General features: G+C 41.7%; 1 protein-coding gene and 2 long non-coding RNA genes across 3 annotated transcripts; 1 reads left to right on the forward strand and 2 right to left on the reverse strand.

Annotated features, from left to right (window-relative positions):
* Nucleotides 1-1,273: 1,273 nt before the first annotated feature.
* On the reverse strand, nucleotides 1,274-5,422 carry LOC130184785 (keratin, type I cytoskeletal 13-like). The gene is made up of 7 exons (XM_056400808.1): nucleotides 5,009-5,422; nucleotides 3,280-3,362; nucleotides 3,043-3,199; nucleotides 2,775-2,936; nucleotides 2,314-2,439; nucleotides 1,935-2,155; nucleotides 1,274-1,522 (listed from the first exon to the last, which is right to left on the reverse strand). Exons 1-7 carry the CDS (start codon nucleotides 5,420-5,422, stop codon nucleotides 1,432-1,434), a joined length of 1,254 nt encoding a protein of 417 aa, XP_056256783.1. The 3' UTR covers nucleotides 1,274-1,431.
* Nucleotides 5,423-9,879: 4,457 nt separating this feature from the next.
* Nucleotides 9,880-11,449, reverse strand: LOC130185761 (uncharacterized). The gene is made up of 3 exons (XR_008830200.1): nucleotides 11,346-11,449; nucleotides 10,820-10,928; nucleotides 9,880-10,082 (listed from the first exon to the last, which is right to left on the reverse strand). It is a non-coding gene; the product is annotated as an uncharacterized LOC130185761 (long non-coding RNA).
* Nucleotides 11,450-11,500: 51 nt separating this feature from the next.
* LOC130185760 (uncharacterized) lies at nucleotides 11,501-13,229 on the forward strand. Its single transcript, XR_008830199.1, has 3 exons — nucleotides 11,501-11,558; nucleotides 12,468-12,597; nucleotides 12,703-13,229. It is a non-coding gene; the product is annotated as an uncharacterized LOC130185760 (long non-coding RNA).
* Nucleotides 13,230-14,647: the final 1,418 nt, after the last annotated feature.

Consider the following 14,647-nt stretch of genomic DNA (forward strand, 5'->3'; position numbering starts at 1 on the left):
CTCTGACTGGACAAACAGGGCGGATCCTGGGACTAGACTGAGAGGCGGAGGGATACGACCACGTCTAGTTTGAACTGGAAACATCTTTCTGTGGAGAACACTGTGAATATCTAACAGGCTTCAGCTGACGCTTCCTCTTATATTTCAGATACACATGTATTTAAAATGTATTTGAAATGTGTTTTAACAGCATGTTTATAGTGAAATCTTCCTGTTGAGAACAGATATGAAGTGAATGACATGAAGCCTTTAGTGATTTGATGGTGGATGATGGAGCTGCAGGTTCTGACTCCGGCCACACGAGGTCAGTATCCACCAACTCAACATGTTAGCTCTGAACCACTCACCACTGACACGAGAGTTTCATTTGTGTAATTGCTGAATTAATTAACTCTGAGTCCAGACAAGCTGCAGCTTCAGCAGGATTTCATTTTATTTTTGTGTCATAAGATTTAAACCTGGACAGTTTGGACGTTTTCTACATCTGCGCTCCGCGACCATGAAACACCAGAAGTCTGCTTTTGAAACTTTTTATTTATTTGTCATTTTAAAACAAATATTTTCATCTTTGTTCCTTTCTTCTTTTCTTGTTTTTTATTTGTTGTTTTTGAAGTTAATCATTATATAATAATAACAATGTAATTATGAATAATAATGAATAAAATATCAATAATGTCATTGATTTTTTTATTCATATTTATTTTGTTTCATTTCTCCTACACTGCTGTTTTCCTTCTTTTCTTTATTCTTATTTTTTCTCATTTTTACTTCACCGTTTAATAATAATAATAATAGTAATAATGGTAATAATAATAATAATAATAATAATCATGATAATAATAATCATGATAATAATAATAATAATAGTACAATTCTTTTCCTTTTTATTTATTTTTATTTTTCATTAAATTTTTTTCTGTTTTTATCTTATTTACATATTATTTATATTTACATATTTGTTTTTATTTCATTTTTCTTTTTTGCATTTGTTTTAATTTTGCTACTTTATTTTGACTTTTTATTTTTGTGTGTTTTTTCTGTTCTATGATTATCATTGTTTCTCTCTCATTTTTTGTTTTATTTAATTTTTCTTTTTTCTCTCTTTCTTTTCATATTTGTATTTGTTTTTCTGTTACTGATAGAAAATCTATAACTGATCAAAATATTTCACAGCAACAGCCGATAAAATGTTAATATTTTACTTTTACTAAATGACAATATCGTCAGAGCAGATAAAATAATTTCATTCAACATGAATCAAACTGCTTCTTTCTGAAATTTATTTCAACAAAGTAAAGTGAACAGCTGATCAGTGAAGTAAAAGCACAGGAGCCTCAGATTGGACGTGCGACTGTTTATTTCAGATTGTCCATCAGCAGCGACAGTTTCCAGTGACAGACTGTGACTGGTGTTACTGGTTTGATGTCTGGTCTAACTGGTGCTGGTCATCACCACGTTTCCATCAGCGTCCACTTCCTGCACGATGGTCACCACCCGGGTGGTCTTAGTGGTGATGCTGGGTCTGAGAGAGAGAGAGAGAGATCAGTATATTCATATTTAGATTTATTATCATTCATTTTTTTCCAAAATGAAGAAACTGTCTCACTGTGACAGGAAGAGTTGTTTAAAGGCCGATGTGGAGGTCAAAATATTTACAGTCTAATTACGTAAAAATAATATAAAATACTCCATTATAAGTAAAAGACCTGCATTAAAATAAAACTGTAATATTTCAGAAAAGCTCATTTCACAGACGTATTATTAATAATATCTTGTATTACTGGATATTTGAAGTTGAGCATCTGTTTTAATATTAAACTGTTAAAAGTAGTTTGTAACTATGAGTAAATATAGACGGATTCTATAGATCTGGACCATCTCCATAGATATAGATATAGATATAGATGGAGGGATGAGGAGGAGGATGGACGCACCTCTCCGTCTCTCCGTCCAGCAGCCTCCTGTACTCGGCGATCTCCAGCTCCAGTCGCGTCTTGATGTCCAGCAGCTCGGCGTACAGGACGCCCTGACCTTCCAGGTCGGCCCGGAGCTGGGCCAGCTGCTCCTCCAGACCCCCCACCTGCCTCTGGAAACCCCCCAGCATGGCGGCGTACCGGCTCTTGGTCTCAGTCAGAGCCCCCTCCAGAGCTCCTCTCTGTGGGGGGGCAGTCAGAGGAATACAGAGGTTTTTACTGCCAGAAAAACACTTTAATCCTGAGCTGAAATCAACAGGATCAAATATCAGAAATGAACCGTGAATGAATGAATTGATATTAATCAATAGTTGATTGATTTTTGATTGAGTTTTCTCACCTTGCTGATCTGAGCCTGGAGTTTGATCTCCAGAGTCTGAAGAGTTCGTCGGATCTCTCCGACCTCGGACTTGGACGACTGCAGAGTCTCGGTGCTCACGGCCACCTCTTTGCTCAGCTCGACCGTCTGTGGATCAATATGATTATTGATCAGATATCAGGACATCAGGAAATCAGATCAATGCAGATTTAAAAACACATCCTGGAACAGTATCCATCTACGAATGTACAGATTGTGTGACTGTTGTAGCTGTTCTGGAGCTTTCAGTCACGTCACATGATCTTCCTCCACAGAATGAACTTTGAGTCTGAAGCTTTGACTCAGCGTGAAGAAGAAAACCTTTTTAAATGTGATAAAAAGTCGAGTTGCAGATTTAAAAGGTGAAGATTTGCTGCGTTTCTTTGACTGATGTGACGTTCAGGTGTGTGTCTTCATGAGGGGACAGGTGTCTGTGGTCTCACCTTGGACTGGAACCAGGTCTCCAGGTCTCTGCGGTTCTTGGAGGCGACGTTCTCGTAGTGGTCTCTGATTCCGGCCATGACGGCGGACAGGTCCTCCTGAGGAGCGGCGTCCACCTCCACGTTCACCTGGCCTCCCATCTGAGCCCGCATAGCCAGCAGATCCTGCAGGAGGGGGGGGGGGGGGGGGGGGGGGGGGGGGGCACACCTGTGAGTCTTTACCTGTCTCATATTTTACCTGATCTGGTTCTGGTTCTGGTTCTGGTCTCACCTCCTCGTGGTTCCTCTTCAGCTGGATCAGCTCATCCTTGAAGCTCTGCACCTGCATCTCCAGGTCGCTGCGGCTCAGACTCAGCTGGTCCAGGACCCTCCTCAGACCACCGATGTCGGCCTCCACCGACTGACGCATCACCAGCTCGTTGTCGTACCTGGAACAACACGGTCATGAGTTCAAGGCGGATTCGGGTCCTGGCGGGACTGAGACTGAACCGGATTATCGTGAACTCACTTGACTTTGAAGTCGTCGGTGGCCAGTTTGGCGTTGTCGATGGAGAGGATGAGGGCGGCGTTTCCTCGGGAGGCGAAGTTGATCTGAGGACGGAGAGAAACGGGATCACTTCAGGTACAAACTGCTGGCAGCCTCGTGGCCACCGGGGGGCGCCACCGCCAGAAAACACAGGTGGAACATTTTTCTTTTTTTAACCTGTTTCTCTAAATTATTAAATTATATTTTCATCTCTCTAAGATCTGATCTCTCCGTGTTTCATTTATTTATTTGTTGCTCATTATTAATTCATTAATGTAAATATTGTAGAAAAGTGTAAATCACCTGTAAATTAGAGAAAGTTTTATTCACAGTGACAAAGATGAATTTATATCAAATACCAAATCGAACTTCTTCATGACTCAAAAAAGTCCATTTAAAAATTAAAAACAAAAATTATAAAAAAAACAAATAACCTGAAAAGTAAAAATCACCTAACATTTAACCTGAAATTTAAAATGCTGAATAATTAATAACCTCAAAGCTGAAAAATAAAGAAAATAAAAACTAAACCTTATGAAATGTTTAAAAATAAACCAAAAAAATAAATAAATAAATAAAAGGTGAGCTAAAACTTAAATAAAAACACAAATATATTATTTATAAAATGTAAAAAACAAAACAAAAACACTGGTTACATCATACTCAGGGGATTGAACCCCTCCTACTCCTCCTGACTCCGCCCACCTCCACCTGCTTCTTCAGACTCTTTCATCTTTCCTCCAGTGTTAAACACGTTTTGCATTTCAAACATCGTTTGTAAATATTTACATTACTGAAGAAACAACATTTCAAAGTCCTTCATGACGTTTCTCTGAGTTCAGTTCAGACAAGGATCCATTTAATAAAAGTTCAACATACTTATCAAATAGTTTTTTTTTAATTTTTTCTACAAACAGAAACGTTATTTCACCTGTTTTTACAAATATTAAAACTCGTCTCACTTCGTCTCTCGGGCCGATTAGACGCTTTTAAAAACTTCAGCGTTCATTCATCCAACATTTAACATCTTTAGTCTGTGTGGTCGTGATGGAAACACTGAAATCCTTAATTGTTTATCCATCAAATCTTTTCTATAAACTTTTAAAAAACTGTTGAATCTAAAACCAACTCTGATTTCTTTATTGATGAACATTTTTCTTCTTATTTCAAACGTTGTTTTGAAATCTGTTTAGTTTGTCTTTTTATTTCACTTTTTTATTTAAACTCAATTTTAAGATATTTAGTCTAAAAGTCAGATCTGATCTGAGCAGCTGATCTTTTATTTATTAGAGATGTGGTGCCTTCATGAACCTCAGGCCTCGTCTGTTTGATCCACTGACGATTTATTTATTCAAACAAAGTCAAATAAATTTAATAATCAACCAGAGACGAAGAGACTTGGATCTAACGATGTTAAACCGACGCTCGTGATTGGTGGAGAATATCGAGGCCTGAGTGGACAAGCTGCCTGACAGGTGGAAGCCGATGTTGTGCAGGTGTTGTACAGGTGTTGTGTTGTGCAGGTGCTGGTGCTGTGCAGGTGTTGTGCAGGTGTTGTGCAGGTGTTGTGCAGGTGCTGGTGCTGTGCAGGTGTTGTGCAGGTGTTGTGCAGGTGTTGTGCAGGTATTGTGCAGGTGTTGTACAGGTGTTGTGTTGTGCAGGTGTTGCACAGGTGTTGCGTAGGTGTTGCACAGGTGCTGTGTGCTCTCACCTTCTCCTGCAGCTCTCTGATGCGGATGTTGAAGCCGGTCCAGTCGTGGCTCTCCGGCAGGGCCTTGTTCTCCAGGAACTGCCTGATCTTCAGCTCCAGCTCGGCGTTGGCCTTCTCCAGGGAGCGCACCTTGTCCAGGTAGGAGGCGAGCCGGTCGTTCAGGTTCTGCATGGTGGCCTTCTCATTCAGGGCAATGTCGAAATTCTCCGCCACGTTGGAGGCGGTGCTGGCGAGGGAGGAGAAGGAGGCCTTGGAGACCCGGACCCCGGATCCTCCGGCCCCTCCATACACGCTGCCGGACCCCACGGCGCTGAGCCGGCGAGGGGAGGAGGAGGAGGAGATGGAGGAGCCCATCATGGCAGAACTCCTCGTGGAGGAGGACATGTAGCTGCTGCGGGTGGAGAAGGAGGTCATGGCGGCTGTCAGCTGATCAGAGGCTGCAGGAGAGTGAGGAGCTGCTGGAGCTCGCCCCCTTTTATACCTGCAAATGAGGGAGAGGTGGGAGGGGTGGGGGGAGGGGTCAGGTTAAGATGCCAAACATACCGGGGGCAGTGTGGCCCCGGGGCCCCCCAGCAGGTCTTGGGGCCTGCCCCCCCCCCCCCCAGGGGATGTCTCGGCTGTTTGGACAGACCTCACCTGATGGACCAGTCCTGTCAGTCCACATGAAGCCCCGAGGACCAGACATCCGGTCAGACCTCAAACGCCTCACAGGTCGATCTGCAGCTTTTTATTCTTTAATCTTTTCATCTTTTTTCACACAAAGAAAATCAAACGTCTGATTCATCTTTTCTTTTCTGAAGGAAGGTTTTGACTGATGAACACTGATCTTTAGAAATCTGTATTTTTTTATTCAAATAAAAATCTGATTTTTGACATTAAGTGAATTTTCTCTCATCGTGTTTCTAATGAAACCAAGAGGTTCATATGAGGAGGATCAGCTGATGCAGCAGCTGTGACGTCAGAGACGTTTAAGGACAGATGGAGAGTCGGGACGTTTGTAATTCATTTATTTGAGGTTTTGATTCAAAACATTTCTTCACGTGTCGAGAAAATTGTGCAGAACAAACGTTAAAAGCAGTTTTGTGAAGCTCAGAGTTTCCAGCTCCTCGTCCTCAGTGTCAGTCTCGTTCTTTAGTTTTTAAGTTTCAAATGTCACGATGAAACAAACTGTCCGGAGCTGCACATGGAAACAGCAAAGATCATCCTTCATTCACTCACACCTTCTGGGATTTTAGACAAAGTTAGATTTTTCTTCCTGCTGCTGGAAAACTGCAGCAAAGCTTCCTTTTCTTCCTCTCTTCCTGTTCTTCCTGTTCTTCCTCTTCAACATATATTGTACATACATATATTTCCATACATGTTTATTCTAAAGATGTTTATTTTCTGCTGTGGTAAATGAATTTCCCAGTTGTGGGATTAATAAAGTTAATCTAATCTAATCTAATCTAACATATGAACAAAGGTTGTGATGAAATCAGACACGTGTTGTTTGACAGTTGAACAAACAGAATTCGATTGTTAATCAGAGCAGATCATCAATAAAAAGAAGATGGAGGGAAACGTTTGTCTTGAACTGAAGCGGGAAGTTTGATGTTTCTGACTTTTATTTTCAAGATGTTTTATAGGCCAGAAGAAGAAAAGAGGCCTGAGACAAATAGATCCATGAAGAAGAAATAAAGAAATAAATAATGTTGTTTTACAGCAACGTTATAAAACCTGCAGGAGCCTGTCAAACTGGTTCACACACACACACACACACACACGCACACACACATACACACACACACACACACACACACACACACACACACACACAAACACACATACACACACACACACACACACACGCAAACACACACACACACACACACACACACACACACACACACACACGCAAACACACATACACACACACACACACACACACACACACACACACACACGCAAACACACATACACACACACACACACACACACACTCACACACACACAAACATGTGCTGCCTGGGGACATTAGTCAAACAGTCAACGGGGGGGGGCTGATGAGGGAACAGGTGAGCAGGTGAGCAGGTGAGCAGGTGGGCGTGGCACTTCAATCAGAACATGTAATTCTTTTGTATTTATTTTCCTATAAACCACCTGTTTTTATTATCCCTCCTTTTCCCTCTCTTCTTCTTCTTCTTCTTCTTCTTCTTCTGTGTTTTCTCAGGTGTTTCTTCCGTCCTCTGTTGTGTGTCTGTCTCGTGTCCTTTCACTCGTCTTCACTGGTTTATAAAAAGAACATGCTGACAGTGAACACCACATTCGGAGGGAAAGTTGAAGCTTCTTCTGATTCTTTAGTTACTTCAGATCAACACAAGGAACAGGTGAAATAAATAAAACAAATATCACATAAGATCCTATAGAGAATTAATCAGGCTATACATGATCTAAATAAAACAAATAAAATGTGAGAGAGTTTCAAACAGGAGGATGACGTCCTCTAATAGAAACAGTAGAAACAGAAGAAACCTCTTTAAAGCTCCGACATTATAATGAGGATTATTTAAGATAAACACTGAAGTTATTTACTTATTTATTTTGGTTTGATTGGAATTTATGATCTTTATCTTTAAACCTTTTCCTCTTCTTTATGTTTTTAAGATTTTTCTGACGTGAACATTTGAAATAAAAAGGTTGGTACATGTTTCATTGTAGTCAGATTATTAATTGATGAACACTGATTGGAGGAAGAGTGGGCTCTAGAAAAAGAGAGACTCAGTGTGACCCCCCCGACCCTTCAACCCCCCCACTCTGAGGGTGTCACTGGTTACGTCACATTCTATGTTAATGTCCTGAGCACTGTCACTGCAGCTGGAGGTCAGAGGTCACAGATGCTGGAAACAGGTTGTTTAAACGCAGGTCTCAGTCTCAGATACAAATATAATACAAACATTTACAAATACAAACCTTCATCTATTTGAAGGAAGTGCAGTTTTCTATCCCTGTAGTCTGGAGCCAGGAACTCATGTGAAATAGCTTTTATTTTTTATTTCATCTTGTCTCAGTTTAAAGCTCCATATTTCTTCTTCTTCTGTGTTTTATTTGAAGTGTTGATCCATCAGAAGATATAAAAACCATCTCAGTGTAGTTTTACATCTCCTCTCTCAGGCTTCTCTCTGGATCTCTAGTAACAACAGGTCGGTGAGCCAATCAGAAGAGAGGAGGCTCTGAGCCTCTCTTCTGATTGGCTGACTGTTTTCTGAGTGATCCAATAAAAATATATCAGATTTCAGGTAAAAACACTGAGAGAAACCAAATCCTGCAAGGTTTGGATGGTGGGTCCAGGTGGGCGGGGCTTGGTGACTGCTTTGTTGTGACGTCGATAACAAAAGATAATTTCTCCTGATAATATCATATACAAATAACAATCAAACGATATTTGTGAGTATGTCCTCTTAGATTTTTTTGACTCTGAAAACTTTGAAGTTTTTGTGATGATTTATGTTACTGACAAGTTTTATTTTCAAATCAGCTGTTACCTGCTGAAGATGAATGAAATAATAATTTATTCATCATCTTTTTATTTACGGCTGATTACACATGAACTTTTAACAGAAAATACTCAACACTTTATATCAATGAGCCGACGTCATCATCTCTGACGTCGATCCACATCAAATGTCTGTAAACCCACGACAGCAACAGAAAAGAGACGCTGCTTGTAGCTGCAAAACTCCACAGAGAAACCTGCTGTTTTTAAGTTTCCTTCAGTTTCACAGGGAAACAGCGACAAGTGTCTGTGTTTCCATGACAACACTGACAACAGGAGCAGGTCACAGTGAATTTGAGGAAGTTAACTTTATAAAATATGAACAAATATGAGATAAAAACTGTGAAAAACCTCTGAATCCATGGCCACCTTGTTCTCCCTGTTTCACCAGTTTACATCAGTTAGTGTAAGTGAAGGCCTTGATGTTAAACGTGACATGATCCAGAAAAAGTGGGTGGATACAAAAACACTTAACACTTAACAGACTCTTTAATGTGATGTGACGAGTCAGTGTGGACAACAAGAACCTTTAAAACCACCTCACACCTGACGACTGACAGCCAACAGCAGTCTTCTGGAGGGTGTTAGCAGGTGTTGGTGAGTATAAGCAGATGTTAGCAGATGTTAGCAGGTGTTAGAAGGTGTTAGTGGATGTTAGCAAATGTTAGCAGGTGTTAGCAGGTGTTAGTGGATGTTAGCGGGTGTTAGCAGGTGTTAGCAGGTGTGAGTGGATGTTAGCGGGTGTTAGAAGGTGTTAGCGGGTGTTAGTGGATGTTAGCGGGTGTTAGCGGGTGTTAGCAGGTGTTAGTGGATGTTAGCAGATGTTAGCAGATGTTAGAAGGTGTTAGTGGATGTTAGCAGATGTTAGCGGGTGTTAGCAGGTGTTAGTGGATGTTAGCAGATGTTAGCAGATGTTAGAAGGTGTTAGTGGATGTTAGCAGATGTTAGCGGGTGTTAGCAGGTGTTAGTGGATGTTAGCGGGTGTTAGCAGGTGTTAGCAGGTGTTAGTGGATGTTAGCGGGTGTTAGCAGGTAATCAAAAAACTCTTTATGGATATAACAACATGGATTATTTTTCTTGATTGATCGATGAGTTGTTCGGCCAATAATATGTCAGAAAATTGCGAAATTTTTGAAGCACATAGCCTAATTTACAAATGTCTTGTTTTGTCTGATAAACATCCTAAACCTCAAACATATTGATTACTAATATTGTATATTAGCAATATATATTAAAAAAAATCTTTATATCAAAAAAGTAAACAGGAATATTGATTTTTCTCAGGAGGGATATTGTCTGGTGATTGACAGAAACACAAACAGAGCCGGAGGCGGGAAAGTATCAGCTGATGGTTTATTGCAGTGACTTGTCTGGTCCACCTGCAGCTCAGGGTCATCGGCTCAGGTGCAGGTTTCAGGACCACTCTGACTTTAAATGTGACAGCTGAAGATGATGATGATGAAGAAGATGATGATCACATTCTCCGGGCGCACACGTAGTACTTCCTCCCTGAGCAGACAGCGTTGTTCCAGTAACCCCAGGCTGGAAAACAGGAAGCATCATGAGCTAATGTCTGTAACTGTGTATGATAATGACACCTGTCACACAGGTGAGCTTCACATCAAACTGTATGAACACAGGTAAAACAACAGGTGGCTACGCAAACATCAACGTGTAAGAAAATAAAAGATGTTAGCAGATATTAGCAGGTGTTAGCAGCTGTTAGAAGATGTTAGCAGGTGTTAGCAGGTGCTAGTGGGCGTTGGCAGATATTAGCAGATGTTAGCAGCTGTAAACGGATGTTAGCAGGTGTTACAAGATGTAAGCAGCTGTCAGCAGATGTGAGCAGCTGTTAGCAGCTGTTAGCAGCTGTTAGCAGGTGTTAGAAGATGTAAGCAGGTGTTAGCAGGTGCTAGTGGGTGTTGGTAGATGTTAGCAGATGTTAACAGCTGTTAGCAGATGTTAGCAGCTGTTAGCAGCTGTTAACAGATGTTAGCAGGTGTTAGAAGCTGTTAGCAGCTGTTAACAGATGTTAGCAGGTGTTAGAAGCTGTTAGCAGCTGTTAACAGATGTTAGCAGGTGTTAGAAGCTGTTAGCAGCTGTTAGCAGGTGTTAGAAGATGTAAGCAGCTATCAGTAGATGTTAGCAGATGTTAGCAGCTGTTAGCAAGTGCCAGTGAGTTCCTTGTCTAGTGTGAAAGGAACTTTAAATGATTTTTATTGTAGAACCACACACTCAGGTTCTGCCTACACACACGTCTGACATCACTGTGTACTTACTCTCGTAGTTCATCTCCACACACTCCTCACCAGGTTCCTTGTCCGGCTGCAGAAAAGCCCATCGCTCAAACTCAAACGGAGTCTTGTCGGTCCACTGGAAGCTGTGCCACTGAAGGAGGGAAACACACAGGTAGTTCAGTGTCTGTCTACACACATTAATGACAAGTCTTTGTTCAACTGCTCCGTCTCCTGCTCCGTCTCCTGCTCCGTCTCTGAACTCCTCGCTGTTGTTACTGGTCAAAGTAAATACACGTCAAAGATGGACGTCGCCTCTCGTGACAGGTTTCAGAGTAAGCTGCTCCACTATCGCCACCTTGGCATCTTACTCGAACGCTAACCCAAGGCTAATTCATTTGCTGGATAATTAGCTTGCTAACGACCTAAGCTAACAAGCCAAATATGGTGAGCACCGACATTGATACCTGCTAATTGGTGCTAAGATATAAATAAAATAATAGTATAATTTGACTCACCTTTAAAAACAAGAGCTCAGACTAACAGAGAGGCTAACTGCGACAACACCCACCTGTCACTCACACAAGAGGCCACGCTGTCAAAACTTCTGTTGTTTACATTATTTATCGTTATTTCAAGGTCTGAATGATTTATCTGAAGATTTAGTCTTCTGTCATTTTATTTTGAAATGGTTCGTTTTATTGTGAAAAGCCTTGGTGGCTTCCGGTTTATTGTGATCACGGCAGTTGCACCTGAGGTTTCGACAGATGCACACCGCCCATTGGTAAGCATGTTGATAATATGATTTGTAAATGTATGTGTTTATGATACTAGATGTTAAGCTGTCTTGCTCTGATGACACTTTCATGGAGTGTTTGCGGTTAGCGTTGCTAGCGCTAATTAGCAGTTATGCTAGGTCCCGCTAGCGTGCTAGGCTAACTTCGTTAGCATTTCAGGCTAGCGCTTAGCTAGCTTCCCTAAGCGTTTAGCTATTAATGTTAGCACTAATGTTAGCTGATAAAACACTAGTGTTTGGTTAAATGGGTCTTTGAATTGAATCAATTTATTACATTTATTTATAAGCACATTTTGATTGTGTATTTAAAGGAATTAATGCTTTGTTTTTTAAAGAAGTGAATGTAGCTAATTAAAACACAATTTCTGTAATAATATTATGAAACCTTTTTATTTGGGTTAATTTCAGGTTTATGACCTGTTTTGTTAAAATAAAAGAACACCTAGGAGAAATACCACGAGTTATAGCTTCAGTGTGCTTCTTGTTCTGCCTTTTCGGAGGGCCAAGAACACACGCCCTCAATCTTCCACAACTTTACTCCTTAATAAAATGTGAACAGGTGAGTTACATAAACAGGTGTCATGAAGGAGGAAATTAGCTCTAAAGACCAAACCAGTTATTGTTCTTTCTTACCAAGTATTTACTCCGCCCCCCGATCCAGAAGTGGTCTTTGCGTTGATTGGCTCTGAAGGCCAAACACAACACCTGACTGTACTCGACTGAGTTGTGCATCGACACCAGGTGACCTCTGACGTGGCGGCAGTTATTCTGAAATCAACACAGATATCAACAGGAGTGTGTGTGTGTGTGTGTGTGTGTGTGTGTGTGTGTGTGTGTGTGTGTGTGTGTTTGTCTGTCTGTCTGTCTTTACATCTGCATCTCGAAATGTTCTTGCAGTCTTGAAGTATTTGGCGCAGCGATACACATCGATGCGGTACCATCCGTCTCCACATGGTTTGGCTGGATACAGAGTTTTGCAGTTGTGACGAATCCTCTGTTTGAGATCTGTGGAGTCAGGAAGTTAAAGGTTAAAGCTCCCTGTTTCTTCTTCTGTTTTTTTTTTTTTTTGAAGCGTTGATCCATCTGAAGATATAAAAACCATCTCAGTGTAGTTTTACATCTCCTCTCTCAGGCTTCTCTCTGCAGCTCTAGTCTGTGAGCCAATCAGAAGAGAGGAGGCTCTGACAGGAAGTCCGATCTGTTCTGCTGGCTCTTACCTGCCTGGATGTGAACCAGAACCAGCAGCAGAACCACAGCTGTGACCACAGCAGACCTCATGGCTCGGAGCTCACTGACGGTGTCGATGCTCTGGAATATGATCGTAAAGTTCAGCAGTGACACAGGATGAAAACTCATCATCAGCACAACAAAGACCTGGTCCAAAACCAGAACCACAGGATATTTACAACATGGTCCATCATGAGAGCATCAGAGCTGAAATCATCAGCTGATCAGTCAGAGAAAATATCAGAAACTTTCCTGATTCAAGTAAAAACTGAAAGTCCAGCGTCTCAGAGGAGAAAGATTTGGATCTGAGGTCGTGACCTGGTTTGTTTTGACATCATCAATGAATCAATGAATCAATAAATCAACTATTAATATTGGTTAATCAGATTAATACTCGTGACCTGTGACAGTGACTTTGATTAAACTCTTCTATGTTGCAGTTTTCTGATGAAATCATTTCAAATGTATAAAAAAGTGAAAACTGAATCTTCACATTGACAGAAGTTCTCAGACACTGTCCTCAGTGACATCACTCCCTTTACTCACCTGGACTCAGGTATTTTCCTTCATTGTTGTTCTCTGCAGATCCTCTCAGGCTCTGTCAGGGGACAGATGTTTTCAGGTCTGTCCAGATGTTGGACTGGGGTCAGGTCAGGACTCAGTCTCAGAGTCGTCCCTCAGCCTTGGCTGTGTGAACCTTCAGTCCAGTCCGGGATCCTGAGCATTGGACCAGGTCTGCCTCCAGGCAATCCTGTCTCCGAGCTCTGCAGGTGACAGGTTTGTGTGTGTGTGTGTGTGTGTGTGTGTGTGTGTGTGTGTGTGTGTGTGTGTGTGTGTGTGTGTGTGTGTCCTCATATAGACAGGTGTGTGTGGGTTTACCACAGTTGGACTCCAGTGAAGGTGAGGAAACATCTCAGAGAGGATCAGGAGACATGAACCTGAGTCACAGTGAAGTGTCTGAATACTTGTGTCAAAGTGCGATTTCAGTTTTTACCTCTTAACGAATGAGATGTTCTCAGAGTGAGTTTTAACCTGGTCTGTTTGGAGCAACATATCAGATCCTGACACTGCTTCCTGAATCAGCTGATCATCTTCTTCTTCGTGGTTTACTGATGTTCCTCGTGTCAGACTGACGCTGTCGGTGAAACCACCTGGGACCGTGACAGAGACGAGTCCAGGACTGGATGTTGAGTGAAAGAGAAACTCACCTGTGATGTGAGACGTCCTGGTGTGTCCTCGCTCTGTGGCAGAGACGAGTCTGTCCCACTTTTATCCTCAGCTCACCTGTTTACCTGTCCGTTTGGAAGCTAACTAAACCAAACAGTGTTGAGTTTAACGTAAGGATTAAACGCACAGCTGAGTCCAGTCATGTGATGTTTGCTGTCAACACTTCACAGCTGGAGGTGACTGAGCCTCAGGCTGTTGGTTCAGATCTGACCTGTCAGAGTCTGGTTCTCACACCGCCTCCTCATACAGGTCTCAGTAATGATGCTGCAGAACACCTCAAGGTTCTAATGAAGGTGTCATTCCTCCTCAGCTGAAGCTGAGCACAGAGTCTCTTCAAAGGTTTCCTTAGTTATAGAAAAAGTTCAAGCATTTTCAGCAGTGAAAGAGAATTTACAGCAGTGGGATTCTACTGTTTCCATGGAGACGGTTGATTTGCACCGGTGAGAAGCAGGTAACATTAAAGGAGTTGGTTTCTCTCTCATCCTCTGTTTGTTTTGGCGGGAACTTGACCAGGTGAACTTAGGTCCGTCAGGTTTAACTGACCAACAAACAGTTGCACAAAAGACCCTTAAATCTTCCCCTTAAGGTTTCCTTAAAATGTTCCCTTAAGGATTTAAGGGGTT

This window comes from Seriola aureovittata, chromosome 17, assembly GCF_021018895.1.
Source record: "Seriola aureovittata isolate HTS-2021-v1 ecotype China chromosome 17, ASM2101889v1, whole genome shotgun sequence".
Taxonomy (NCBI): Eukaryota; Metazoa; Chordata; class Actinopteri; order Carangiformes; family Carangidae; genus Seriola; species Seriola aureovittata.